At 33.4% G+C, this 12514-nt stretch overlaps 2 protein-coding genes across 2 annotated transcripts; one reads left to right on the top strand and one right to left on the bottom strand.

Moving 5' to 3' along the window:
• Positions 1-543: 543 nt before the first annotated feature.
• LOC133337138 (uncharacterized) lies at positions 544-4859 on the top strand. The gene is made up of 2 exons (XM_061545398.1): positions 544-1140; positions 4788-4859. Exons 1-2 carry the CDS (start codon positions 544-546, stop codon positions 4857-4859), a joined length of 669 nt encoding a protein of 222 aa, XP_061401382.1.
• Positions 4860-9159: 4300 nt separating this feature from the next.
• On the bottom strand, positions 9160-10892 carry LOC133337132 (larval cuticle protein LCP-30). Its single transcript, XM_061545393.1, has 3 exons — positions 10865-10892; positions 10239-10768; positions 9160-9403 (listed from the first exon to the last, which is right to left on the bottom strand). The coding sequence occupies exons 1-3, from the start codon at positions 10886-10888 to the stop codon at positions 9160-9162; spliced, it is 798 nt and encodes a 265-aa protein (XP_061401377.1). The 5' UTR covers positions 10889-10892.
• Between the last annotated feature and the right edge of the window lie 1622 nt (positions 10893-12514).

The raw sequence follows: 12514 nt of genomic DNA, 5'->3' as shown, positions 1-12514 counted from the left end.
TATGGGAGATACCCTCGAAATTTCGATTATGGTTAAAATAGTCTAATTCTACTAAAACAGTAATCCAACAACAAAATTTTGCGAAAATTTCAGGATAATCAGTTTCGCCGTTTTGGAACATATTAAATTAACAACAATAGTTTACTTTAGATATAGATTGGGAAAGTCGGCCAAATTGTAATTTGATAGATGTTATGTTAGTGTTAGTATTATGTTTTGTTATTATGTTAGTATTTTGAAATTTTTATTTTGACAGTATAGGGTGTTCATAGAACAAACACACCTATTATACGCAAGCAGTTAGTTGTAATTGTAATAATAACCAAATAAAATTGATAAATATATTGACATGTTTGTTTATTTCGCAGAAGTTGTTTTGAAAATCCATAGAAAAAATGCATAGTGTAATCTTTTCATATGAAACAATTGTGAAATAGTCTTCTGGTAAAACGTAAAGCATTCACACACTTTTTTATATATTTCGAAATAGTTTCTATAAATACAAAAAGACGCAAAATAATTTAGGATTTAATAAAAGTGAAAATGTCGGAATTTCAAGGATATAAAGTTCTAATACAAATTATATTAATTGCAATGTTGCTGAACTCGGTCATGAGTATGCCGCAGGATACAATCACAACAATAAAACCTGGACGTTATGTACCCGAATTACATGGTGGTCTCCGTGGCAAATGGGTTCCAGACGATAGCGGCAAATATGTACACATACATCGTCCCTATGATGGCGGTTATGGTGATCGTGGCCTTAAATATGTACACGATGCTAGTGGCAATATTTTCGTTGTTAAATCCGATGGTGGTCCTGGCATATTGCCCTTAAGCGAAAAGGATCGTTTGCGCTTCATGGTCGATTTTAATTACGAAGGTAGTGGTTGGCAGATAATTAAATTCGAATGGCTGAAGGACGGTGATGAAAGTCATCAATTTAATTTCGTCAACGAAAATCAATTGTTTAGCGGAAATAATGGTAATGGCAGAGCCTATTCACCACCTGCTGATGATGACAGTGAATCGGTAACTAAGGGAACTGATGAAGAAAGTGATGCTCACATTGATGGAGAATACGACAAAGTCAAGGGTTACGACTATTCAGTTACGGATAATAAAGATAAATCGAATGTAAGTCAATGCACAATTTTTAATTTGTGTCCAGCTGTTTCTCACGCTTTGAAAATGATAGTGGACTTAATAGCTTAATACAAATTTTTATTAATTGGAATTTAGCATGTCTTGCTGTGATGATTATTGGTCAATCATTACAAAACCTATGTATTATTAATCTTTCAGAATGAAAAGAGCTGATATTTATTTTGTCATATCGCGTTCAACAAATATTTGAGGTCTGCCCATAAATTTCCAGAACTTTTGAATATATTCATTAACACTTTTAGAAATAATTTCTAATGTTGGTCCCATGCAAAACTATTGCGAAGAAGAATTTTATACAAAGCGTTTCTGGTATTATATTGAGACTAAGGAACAATCAACGTCAGTTAAGATTAAATTGTTTATAGCATAAAATGTAAATTGATGCAGAAAAAGTCATGCTTCATTTAAGGGGACCCCACCCATTCTCGGTTTCAAAAAATTTAATTTTTTTATTTTGATTTAATTTGAACCTACACTAATTCAAGAATGTCACTAAAAATTTTCAAGTGAAAATCTCAACAATTTTTGAAGATATAGCCGATTTATTGTGTTAGCATCAGGTGACAGCTAGAAGGCTTCTCAAACTTTAAACACGTTTTCTCCAAACAGCGTTTTTGCGAATGGCGGGCACTATAACTCAAAAACTAATAACTAACTTGATTTCAAATTTTGGGACGTTTCTCTGTGAGTATATAGCTATCGTATGAACTAGGATAAAGCCAATCGATGAAGATCTTCCTCATTTTTTAACTTAGTTCCCTTAACCAATTTCTTTGCCCTGTAGTACGGCTAGAAAATTAAGAAAAATTAACAAAATTTTGTTGGTCGGCTTGATTTCCTTAGGAATAATCGATTATCGCGAAAAACTATAGGTGTCTTTTTTGATCGGAAAATGTGACATGTTATTTGCTATATGCGTTAATTGACAGGCATTTATATATTTATGGTATTCTATATTGGTTTAAGACCAATATAGAATACCATTACCACACATACAATTACAATGTGGAGATAATACTGATTATAAGTGTTTTTATTATTGCAAAAGGAAATCTGTAGACAGTATCGGTCCACTATTTTTGGTAGCCCCACATATAACACTACATCCGAAATTTCAGTATTCTGAAGACATTGGCCACATGTGTCATTCAAATTGGCTGTTTTTTTTATACCATCTACCATGGTATGAAGACTATATAAAGTTTGTATTGCCGTTTGTAACTCATAGAGTTGTCTTTTGTCTGCAGGAGGATCAAGTTCGAAGATGAGCTATATCAGTCTACGTTTAGACATTTCGAGTATTTTGAGTGTTTTAAAGAGGTTTCAGTTGGTTTTTCAACCGAATTCGTGGTAAGTTGGTATTTTGTAGTCGTATTTGTTACCAACCTCCCTCACAAAAAATTATTTATATTCGCCCTCTTTTAGGGATAGTCCCTTTTATATATTAAAATAGTTAACTCATTTGTTCCGTGTTTTGCGGTTGTCTCCATATAGCCGTATTCGAAATTGTCAGCGTACACCCTCCAAAGTATGGTATTCTAATGCGATTTAGTCGATTTAGCCATCTGTTGTAATCATTCTACCTTCGGAGGATATCGAGATAGAAAACTAGCACGTCAGGTTCGAGAATGAATTTTATCGACCAGCATTTAAGCCTATATAGGGACTACTCCCACCGATATTTAGGGTGAAGGAAGGTTTTAGGTTCAAAATTGAGCTATTCGAAATTAAGCAATTAGGCGTAGGCCTTCATATAATGATAATTCCTACACGATGTAATCAATATTGATCACCCTTAGGTATTGCCGCACATATAACTTTGGATTGTAAATGTCAGTACTTTGAGGATTTTATACACATGATGTACCCTTTTCAATATCGGGCCACGATTTGGGGTTTTGATATTTAAGGTTAAAAATCCATTAATAATTTCTGAAAATTGTATTTCATGTGCATTATGGCTTACAAAATAGTTTGGTATAATTGTCGGTATGTATGTTTCATATATCCCCCATTATTCTATGATGAAAATATTAAGAATTAATATTTTTGACTGTAATTTAATGTTTGTGGTTGTCAGTAGTTTACAATATATCTTTTCAAAATATTGTTTGCGCAGGTTTATTTTTTTGTAATATGCCCTACACAAATATCCCACCCATTTTTTATTACATGGAAAGTTTTAACCATACTTCCCAAGGACATTCGCTATAGTATCGTTCTACGTTGGATTGGAACTTTAATTTCATGTTACTTATGGTGTAGCGTATCCAAAGTTCCGCTTTGTCGAACTTAACGCTTTTTTCTCTTTTTGTATACTCATTAATTTTATGGTCTCCGTACCAACAAATATCGATATCTTTCTACCAACAATATTTTCCCATCGTTGGCATTCCGGATATTGTAGGGTTGATCATATTTTGAAAATTGTCTATATATAACCAAGTAGACCCCCATAAAGGTCCACACCCTTTTTCTGTATCACGCCTTTTTCTCTTTTTGTATTCTCATTAATTTTATTATCTCTTTACCAACAAATATCGATATCATTTTGCCAAAAATATTTTCCCATCGTTGGGGCTGTAATTTGGCATTCCGAATATTGTAGGGTGGATCAGATTTTGATCAGAAAATTGTCTATATATAGCCAAGTAGACCCCCATAAGGGTCCAGACCCTTTTTCGGTATCATTAACGTGTTAATCGAAATTTCTCATCGAAGTGGATTTGATTTGACATGTCGGATTTCTGGGGATTAAAAAGCTTCCTTCCAGAAATTCAATAAAATAGACCAACTTAAACCTCCCGTTTAATATTGAAAACCCTATTATCATATAATACAATAACATATAAAGGTCTCGACCTATATAAGGAATTTTAAATGCACACCATGTGGTGGAGTGCTTATATGAATAAATAAAATAATGAATAAAAATTTGAATTTTCTTGGAAATATCTTAGATAGACACATTTTTTATTAATATTAGGTTGGGGAAAAAGAAAACAATTTTTTGTGTAAATGGTTTATAACATTTTGCCTCCCTGAGCGAGGTGTATCTTTAACATCAAAAATTCCTGAACGGAATCTACGAAACCAACATTGCACATAATTGTCTGTTACAGTATCGAAACCATAAACACCATTCACAATTTTAGCCACTTGGCTTGCATTTTCGCTTTTGCCAAAGAAAAACAGTAAAATGTAGCGAATTTTCTCTTTGTTCACATCCATTTTTAACACCCTGTAACTCACAACTAAATGCACCAAACAAAAAATAGCAAACAATTTTTTTTTTTACTGCGAAATGTCACCCTGATCATAAATCTGAAATGGTTTGATCGATACATTAGGGATTTATTTTTTCCCCAACCTAATATGTCAGTATAAATTTTTCCAACATTAATACAATGCCTTTGTTCGGAACTTCGGATGTTATATTTCAATGACGCAGACATTTTCCACAATTTCATTTCGAATTTCGATTGGATTAGTTTCAACTTCTATAGTTAGTTCATGCTTTACACTAAAAAATTGTTCTTTGGAACGATTTTATAAATTTATTGCAATATAATTTTTAAATGAATTAATATATTTGCATGCTTTCTTATATTTTTCAGAATGAAAACCTGAAGAACGCCATCAAAGATGTTTTGGAATATATAGAAGTGAATATCTTGCCAACATTGTAAGTGGCTGGCTGTAAAGAATGTGGTTTTTGTATTTTATTGTTGTTGCAGAAGCTTATAATTTAATTAAACATAATCGTAAATAAATGAAGTTATATTCACTGTAAATATGTTTAATACTCGTAATAAATATTTCTGAATTATTGTATTGATCTGGCAATTTTAAATACTTTAACATATATTTGTTTTAAATTACTTCAATTAGTTTTAATTTCTGCTGAGGTGCTAAATTAATTCGAATTTGTCATTGGAGTGAGTTTTGTGGTAGGAAAAACGACAAAATTCAATTTTCACAATTACATTTCATTTATTATTATTCATTTATTAGATTATATAAATTTGATTATATTAATATTCTATAAATTAAAATGGTCAGTTGTGGGTTAGAGTCATCCCTGAACATTTCTTCGACCAGCATATACCCGATATTTCATGAACATCTAGGTATAATAAACGTTTAATATCGTAAGATCCTGCAATTTTTAAAATGCATAAAAACGATCATGTCGGTTAGTGAAAAGTAATTTTGAAAAAAAACATCGCATTGTTTGAAAATATCTTAAACAGTGACGAATCCAGGTTCTATACGTGGAAGTCCAAAACGAACCAAATCTAACGAAATTCTAGTCGGTCAAAACGCAAAATTGATAGATGAATAGGAAATAAGTGATTCACGATTTTTGACGACAGAAGATGCTGTTGAAGCATTCTAAAACAATGCTTTAGAGGAGTTATAATCGGAGTGGAAAAACTGCTACGACAATTGAATAGATTTTGAAAAACAATAAAATTTGGAGTATACACTCTTCTGACAGCTAACATAATATACATGTTGACAAAATGTCTGCCCTCTGTCTTCGTTCAAGGGTTATTGTTTCTTAAGGGTTTCCATTCAAGCGCCATTCTGGTTATTCTATGGCCATTTAGACTATTGATTACATCCGTTTCGACACAGCCATTTATTGTTACAGTGCTTCCAAGATAGCAGAAGCTATCGAAGTGTTCAATTGCTTGACTTGTAGAATGATGTTTTCTGTAATGAACTGGGAGTTCTGCATCCTTGTATTATGTTCTGAGTTATTCCCTTTTGGGAGTTGATGAGCAGGGGGTGCGCCCCCTACACATTGTTCTATTATAATTCGTATGTTGTTGGTCTCATTCACACAGTTCTATTTGGTCTAAAGCCATCTTGTTCATCTCTCAGAATGTTTTCTACAATCATAATTCAGAAAATAATTCAATGACAGCTTAATTTATTAAAAACTCGGTTCTAAAGGTAAATATCCGTAGAAAGAAAATTTATGATGTTGCTGTGGGAAAATACATTGAAAATGTATCAGTTGATTAAAAATATTTTAGTTACAGACTCATTTTTTAGCAGAAGTGTGTAAAAAATTGGCCGGTTAGGAGGTTATATTGGATATAATCTTATGTGTTTTTGTGTCTATGGTTTGAAAGTTATCTAAACACAAAGAACGAAAAATATCAAATTACAGGAAATTCGATTGGAATAGTCAAACTTCAGTATAGTTAGATAGATTGTACCAATTTCCACTTATGTGCTTTTGGCTTTTTAAAGTGTACTCAATATCGTTGCAACCTCCATATAATGACACATTTTTTTAAAGCTACAAATAAGGTTTTTCAAAACATAAACCAGTGAGTGGAGCAGTATAGCCGGACGAGGCCGACCGCATGATACCCTACACAACTATATTCAGAGCCTGAACAATAATTCGCGATATTTGAACCCTCTTGACCGTGGCATATTTTCCACATCTTGTTATCCCGAGGTGAATATTTACGCTATAAAATAAACAATTTTGCCACTTTAGGTTTTGGTTGATTTGACCCTCGGAATATCGACCGATCATCATCTAAACAGCCGTTCTAAGTATTTGGCCATATCTCTTTCCCCGTGTAAAATATGTGACATAAATATGATCTCAACATCACCCAAAATTATAAGCGTCGTCCTTGACATAACCGGTACTTCATGTAAAATTTCAAAGCTAACCGCCCTCTAGAGGTGTAAAATAATACTAAACAATATTATAAAACATAAACACCTTTCAATATTTATGTATAACTCCCACATCCGAGTACACTGGTCTTGAGTATACTATCAACATTTCGGCTCTATGTCCTTCAGGAGTAAATATATACACACCAGAATACAAATTGTCATTTTTAACATAAAAGTCTGGGTCCATTTGACCTCTATACCTTGCTCTCTGTGTAAAATTTCGTGTTATTCGGGTCATAATTATGATCTCTAGAGCGACCTCAAAAGTAGACAAAAACAAAGTATTAACGGATCATTACCAAAAACAAAACGGGTCTTCTTTGGCCAGACCCTGTCCTACATGCAAAAATTTGTGACGATCGGCCCATAACTGTGGTCTGTATCGTGTTTATAATGGACGTACGGACTCAGCTAGTCGAGATATGATCGGTATACTTATAGGTGGGTCTAGGATCAAACATAATTTTGTAGGCTATAAAAAAATCAGAAAAATGCATGACATTTTTTTTTCAATTGGTCGGCCCATATAATTTAATGCTTAAAGAATATTTGATAAAAAATTTGAGCACGACTGCGACTAAAATTGTCTATGCGTTTAGTCGATTTTTGGTATACTATTTCCAACGAATAAATGGTTCAATAGTATCTTCAAATTAAACTCGCCTCCCGATAAGTCCATTGTTAGGTGTGCTGTGTGGCATGTAGCACACAACCAGGGATGGTCCGTTTGACAAATTTTTAGTTTTTTGACTGTCAAAAAGGTGTAAACGTCGAAAACGTTATATACCTGTATGAAATGTATAAAATGTAGTAAACGTCATTTATTTCAATATTATCACCTATACAGTTATTTTCAAGAATATATATTATTTTTACATATATCTGACTATTCCTTACTAGAACTGACACAAACTTCTAAAGAAAATTTTCAAATTATATATGGATTTGAGTAAGGCATATGTTTCTGACGTATGTATTATGCGTCGGAAATGTATGTCATTTACTTCACTGTTTCTGACAGACCATCTCTGCACACCAGGGATGGCCCGTGTGACGAATTTTTAAGTTTTCGACTGTCAAAAACGTCATATACCTGTATAAAATGATGATTGATTAATGGAAATGGCTATTTTGTCAAAAAAGTAGGTTTCCGACGTTTCTGACGTATGTATTATACGTCGGAAATGTATGTAATGTTTCTTACTTACTCCAAAATTGAGAATTCTGTTTATTTGCGTATACATCGAGGCATCGTCGCTGAATATATGTTTTCGATAAAGTTTTGAAGAGCGCATTCACCAAAAATTATACGTTGCGGTAGGTCGTTCGGTTACGATAGCCCAAAAAGCCATTCAGTGGGACATAATGAATTTTCGTAATAAAATTCAATTATTTGCAAGCGTTGTTTTATGGTTAAATTATAGACGAAGGTTTGTAACTTTGCAGATACATATTTGAAGATTAAAAATAAGAAAAATAATTTACAAAAAAATTTTGTTGTTGTCTTGTTGATTTATTTTGTTATTAAAGAAATGTCCTTATTTTTGATGGCGGGCATGATAACTCCTCACTGGAACATCGGAATCCGAATTATTTAGAAAGAGTAGATGTCTGGCTCTCGTATGAACTAGGATTATTGACTTCGCTCTAAAATTAACAAAATGGCGGCCCTTTGAAAAAATATTTTTGAAAAATCGCCGATTTGTGACCAAAAACCAAGTTAAAAAATAAGGAAGATCTTCACCGATTGACTTTAGTTCATACGATAGCTATACACTCACAGAGAAACGTGTAAAAATTTGGAATCGATAGGGTTATTAGTTTTTGAGTTATCGTGCCCGCCATTCGCATAAGAGAAAAGCGCGTTTAAAGTTGGAGAAGCCCTTCAGCCGTCACTTGATGCTGACACAATAAATGGGCTATATCTTCAAGAGTTCTTGAGATTTTCACTTTTTGTAGGGACATTCTTGAATTAGTGTAGATCCTAATTAAATCCAAAAAAAAAAAAAAAAAAAAAATGACTCCGATAATGGGGTGTCCCATTAAACGCAGGATTTTATTTAGTTATCATATCGTACCTATTATTGTTGTGGATTTTCCTAGCCGTTGACATTTGTTTATCAGTTAATTCTGAGTATTAACAATTTATATTTCCCAGTATTGAATTTACAATAGACACACGTTAATTTACCAATTATTATTTATAAATTTATTAATAAGGACCAAAACAAATAGTTTATTATTTACATGAAACAATTTATATAGATGAAGGATAATTTACTTTTTGTTTGAAGCATTTGCGGCTAAATAAGCCAATAATTTAGGTATATGTGGTGGAACCTCTGGCAAATGATCACCTTGTGGCACAAAACCATTATCATCGGCAGTATATTCTACTCGATATAGATTACCATCATCACCGGTATATTCGTAAAATCCCTTAGAGCGAAGACCAGGATCAGTTTGAAGGGCCTCAATGCGTCCATTTTCCTCTGCTAAAATACCATTTTCAGTTTCATACCTGCCAATAATATTAAAATTGTAATCAAGATTAAGGGTTAATATTGTAATGAACTTCATATTGAGATCTAAAAAATGTTTGCATACTTTTAGGCTAATATTGTTATTACTCTTAACATTTTATAGCAAGGCAACACAGTTATAGATTCTGTTAACATAAATGTTATAATTATGTTAATATTTACATTTCCATATAACATTTTCAGTTATTCAAATTCAACCGTGTCATGGTTTGGACATTTGGTATCCCTTTTCAGAGCAGATTTTTTTTTGTATTGATGGACTTTTTTTCATACAACTTACAAATTTCTTTTTTCGTGGTATAGAACTGTATATTGTGCCAACTTACGAAGATAAGGGGTGGCTTTGAACGCTAAGGCGGACAACAATCGAAAAATGCCATAGGAACTTTGGTTCAAATCGCAACCGGGCTCATGCAGAATTTTTAAGTTTTATGATTCTTTCGAAGTTGCACTAACGAAGAATATCCGCCAATAACGAAGACAATTTAACGCAGGTAAGAAAGAATATTTGAAACTATCTTCTATTTATTGCCCAAGAATTTTAATTTAAAAAAATCAGAAACTGTTGTTTATATTGTTAACAGTTGTGAACATTCTATTTTACACCGTAGCAACAAATTGATGATAGAACATGATGGAAATGTGAAACCCCTCAAAAAGGTTTTAGAGATAATTTTTAGGCCTAAGAATTAGTTAGCAATATCCAGACACGACTGAAACTGTCACAGATTTTCTGTATCCGAATTTCCATTTTTGTTTCACCATTCAATAATTTTTCACAATCTCCTTAACGATCTGTTAAATCATACTTACAAGTAATGATAACCATCCTCTTCGACCTTGTCTTCCAAACGTATGATGGCCCAACCATTTTTCCCCTCACCACTACCTTTACCCTTGGGCAATGGTTTTGCAGTTACAGCTGCAGCCAAAATTCCTCCACTTCCCGATGATGGTTTTTTAACTCCTGATCCACTAGCTGTATTTCCGCCATTTGCAGCAGCATTGGCAGAACCAGCTCCAGCGCCACCACTACCTCCGCCTCCACCACCACCAGGACCAAATCGATTTTTATCCGGCTGATAGGGATTGGCATCACCCGAATATAATCCTCCAGGACGATCATCGTGAACATATTTTACGTCCTTATGGACATATTTGCCATCATTGCCACCACGATATTTACCATCGCCAGCGGGACGATATCTTCCATCGTTTGCCGGGCGATAACGACCATCGGATTTCGGTGTTGGCCTTGTCGGTGGCCTTGTTGGCGGTCTGTATCGACCATCGTTTTGGGCTTTAACTGCTGCAATGAACACTGCCAATAGCAGTAGGCATAACTAAAAAGAGAATAATAAAAATAATTCCGATTTAAACAAAAAATCCTGTTTAATAAAATGCCGATGTTAAATCTTGCAGCTTATGTAAGTACGCACCCAAGGCCTCAATAATCGTTGCATTGCGTTTTCGTTTCGCAATATTCTTGTTATTTGAAAAAAATATTTGAAATGAAACGATTGTAATGATTATCCGTCTATTTATACTAATGAGCTTAGCTATAAAAGACTTGAAGCTGGCGCTGTTACGGCTGAGATGCAAGTGCACAATATGATATTTCTGATAATAAGTGATATTCAATCGATTATAAGTCACCCATTGACTGGTTGATTATTCGTCTACGCATACATCTGTTTAATGATGATGTTTCAATTCCAAATACAGTCTGATCTCGATAATAAAATGCAATTTCTGAGGTCTCAACCTTTGCAATTTTTTACCCACAAACGATTTAGAGTGCCGAATCGATATCGATTAGAAGTTAGTTTGGAACTTTCAAAATGCCAAAAATAGAATCAGGACCTAGATTGAAATGTTGCTGCGAAAAGTTTTTGTACGTATTACCAACCCATAATGTCACTTCGTTTGGAAAAAATCGCCCATAACTGTCAAAATACCTCAAATAGGGAGGTTTATCTACAATTACAGAGATTTCACTGTTGTGTGCTGCAAGTAATTCTCAATATCAGGCCAGTTCCAGCTACTGGTCTCACTAATACATTTGTCATTTCAAAACAAAAAAGTTGTCGATATTAAGTGTAACAATTTATGAGGCATTTGAAATTTACCCACACTGTCCATGAGTAGTGCTGTTCTTCTTCGCAACTAGTCGCTCCACCATAGGCTTTGTAATAAAATGTTGAATTAATGAAGATTTATAATTAAAATTATCTACGAGCTATAACATTATTTGTGTCAATATTAAATTATTGTAATTGCAATATTTTTATTTAAAATTTCACAACGTGATGTAAATAATTGTGTCCGTATTTGACACTAACGGAAAATATCGGGGTAAATTAAATTGAAATCATTAAATATAAGAACTACCGGATGCAGAACTGCAGATAAGTTGGTGGATTGGTTGTTGCTCATTTTGCATCCTTTGACATTTAAGTGTTTGTGCATTATAAGAATCTTAAAATACGAACATCGTTGTTAAAATCCAACAAATATAACAAATTAGAATTTGTAGGGAGGATAATTTTTACATTTAATGTAATCATACGACAATGTGTTATACGTCATGGTATTAACCGGGAAAGAAGTATCTTCACACTATACACTAAGAGACAGCCGTATGAAGAAACGATGAAGGGCAAAAAGGGTAAGGTAACAAAATTTGGTAACACCGCGAAATATTGGTCCTTGCTGAGACGATGCTGACATGTGTGCTCGTCTATCTGTCCATTATAATTTGTAAATACACGAAATTTAGCATATAAATCGGTTTCCGACCGAATCATATTTTTAGTAACGATTGGTAAATTTTTAGGGGATCTAAAGACCAAAAAAGGCATTTTTGTCTGTAATTTCGGTCGCTCTTGAGGTCACAATTATGACCATAGTATCAAGAAATTAATATATAGCTGTTCAAATGGACCAACTCTTTTGAGTGAAAAATGACAACGAAGAGTGGTTGGCATTAAAATTGATACAATTTACATTATTATATGCACACGGATATGGGAGTTATACGTAAATTTTTAGAGGCATCTACTTATTCCAATATTCTTTAGTAATACTAT

Source organism: Musca vetustissima, unplaced genomic scaffold (assembly GCF_032173495.1).
Source record: "Musca vetustissima isolate MV318-11 ecotype Yass unplaced genomic scaffold, APGP_CSIRO_Mvet_v1 utg86691, whole genome shotgun sequence".
Classification (NCBI taxonomy): domain Eukaryota; kingdom Metazoa; phylum Arthropoda; class Insecta; order Diptera; family Muscidae; genus Musca; species Musca vetustissima.
The sequence above is the reverse complement of the archived record's forward strand: the minus strand, read 5'-3'. Positions and strand labels throughout refer to the sequence as shown.

Bases quoted from the DNA above. Each gene is read 5' to 3' on its own strand.
- LOC133337138 (XM_061545398.1), top strand. From the start codon at position 544: ATGTCGGAATTTCAAGGATATAAAGTTCTAATACAAATTATATTAATT. The intron at 1,141-4,787 runs GTAAGTCAATGC...TATATTTTTCAG, and splicing joins ATAATAAAGATAAATCGAAT to AATGAAAACCTGAAGAACGC.
- LOC133337132 (XM_061545393.1), bottom strand. From the start codon at position 10,888: ATGCAACGATTATTGAGGCCTTGG. The intron at 10,769-10,864 runs GTGCGTACTTAC...TTCTCTTTTTAG, and splicing joins AACGATTATTGAGGCCTTGG to TTATGCCTACTGCTATTGGC. The intron at 9,404-10,238 runs GTAAGTATGATT...TATTATTGGCAG, and splicing joins GAGGATGGTTATCATTACTT to GTATGAAACTGAAAATGGTA.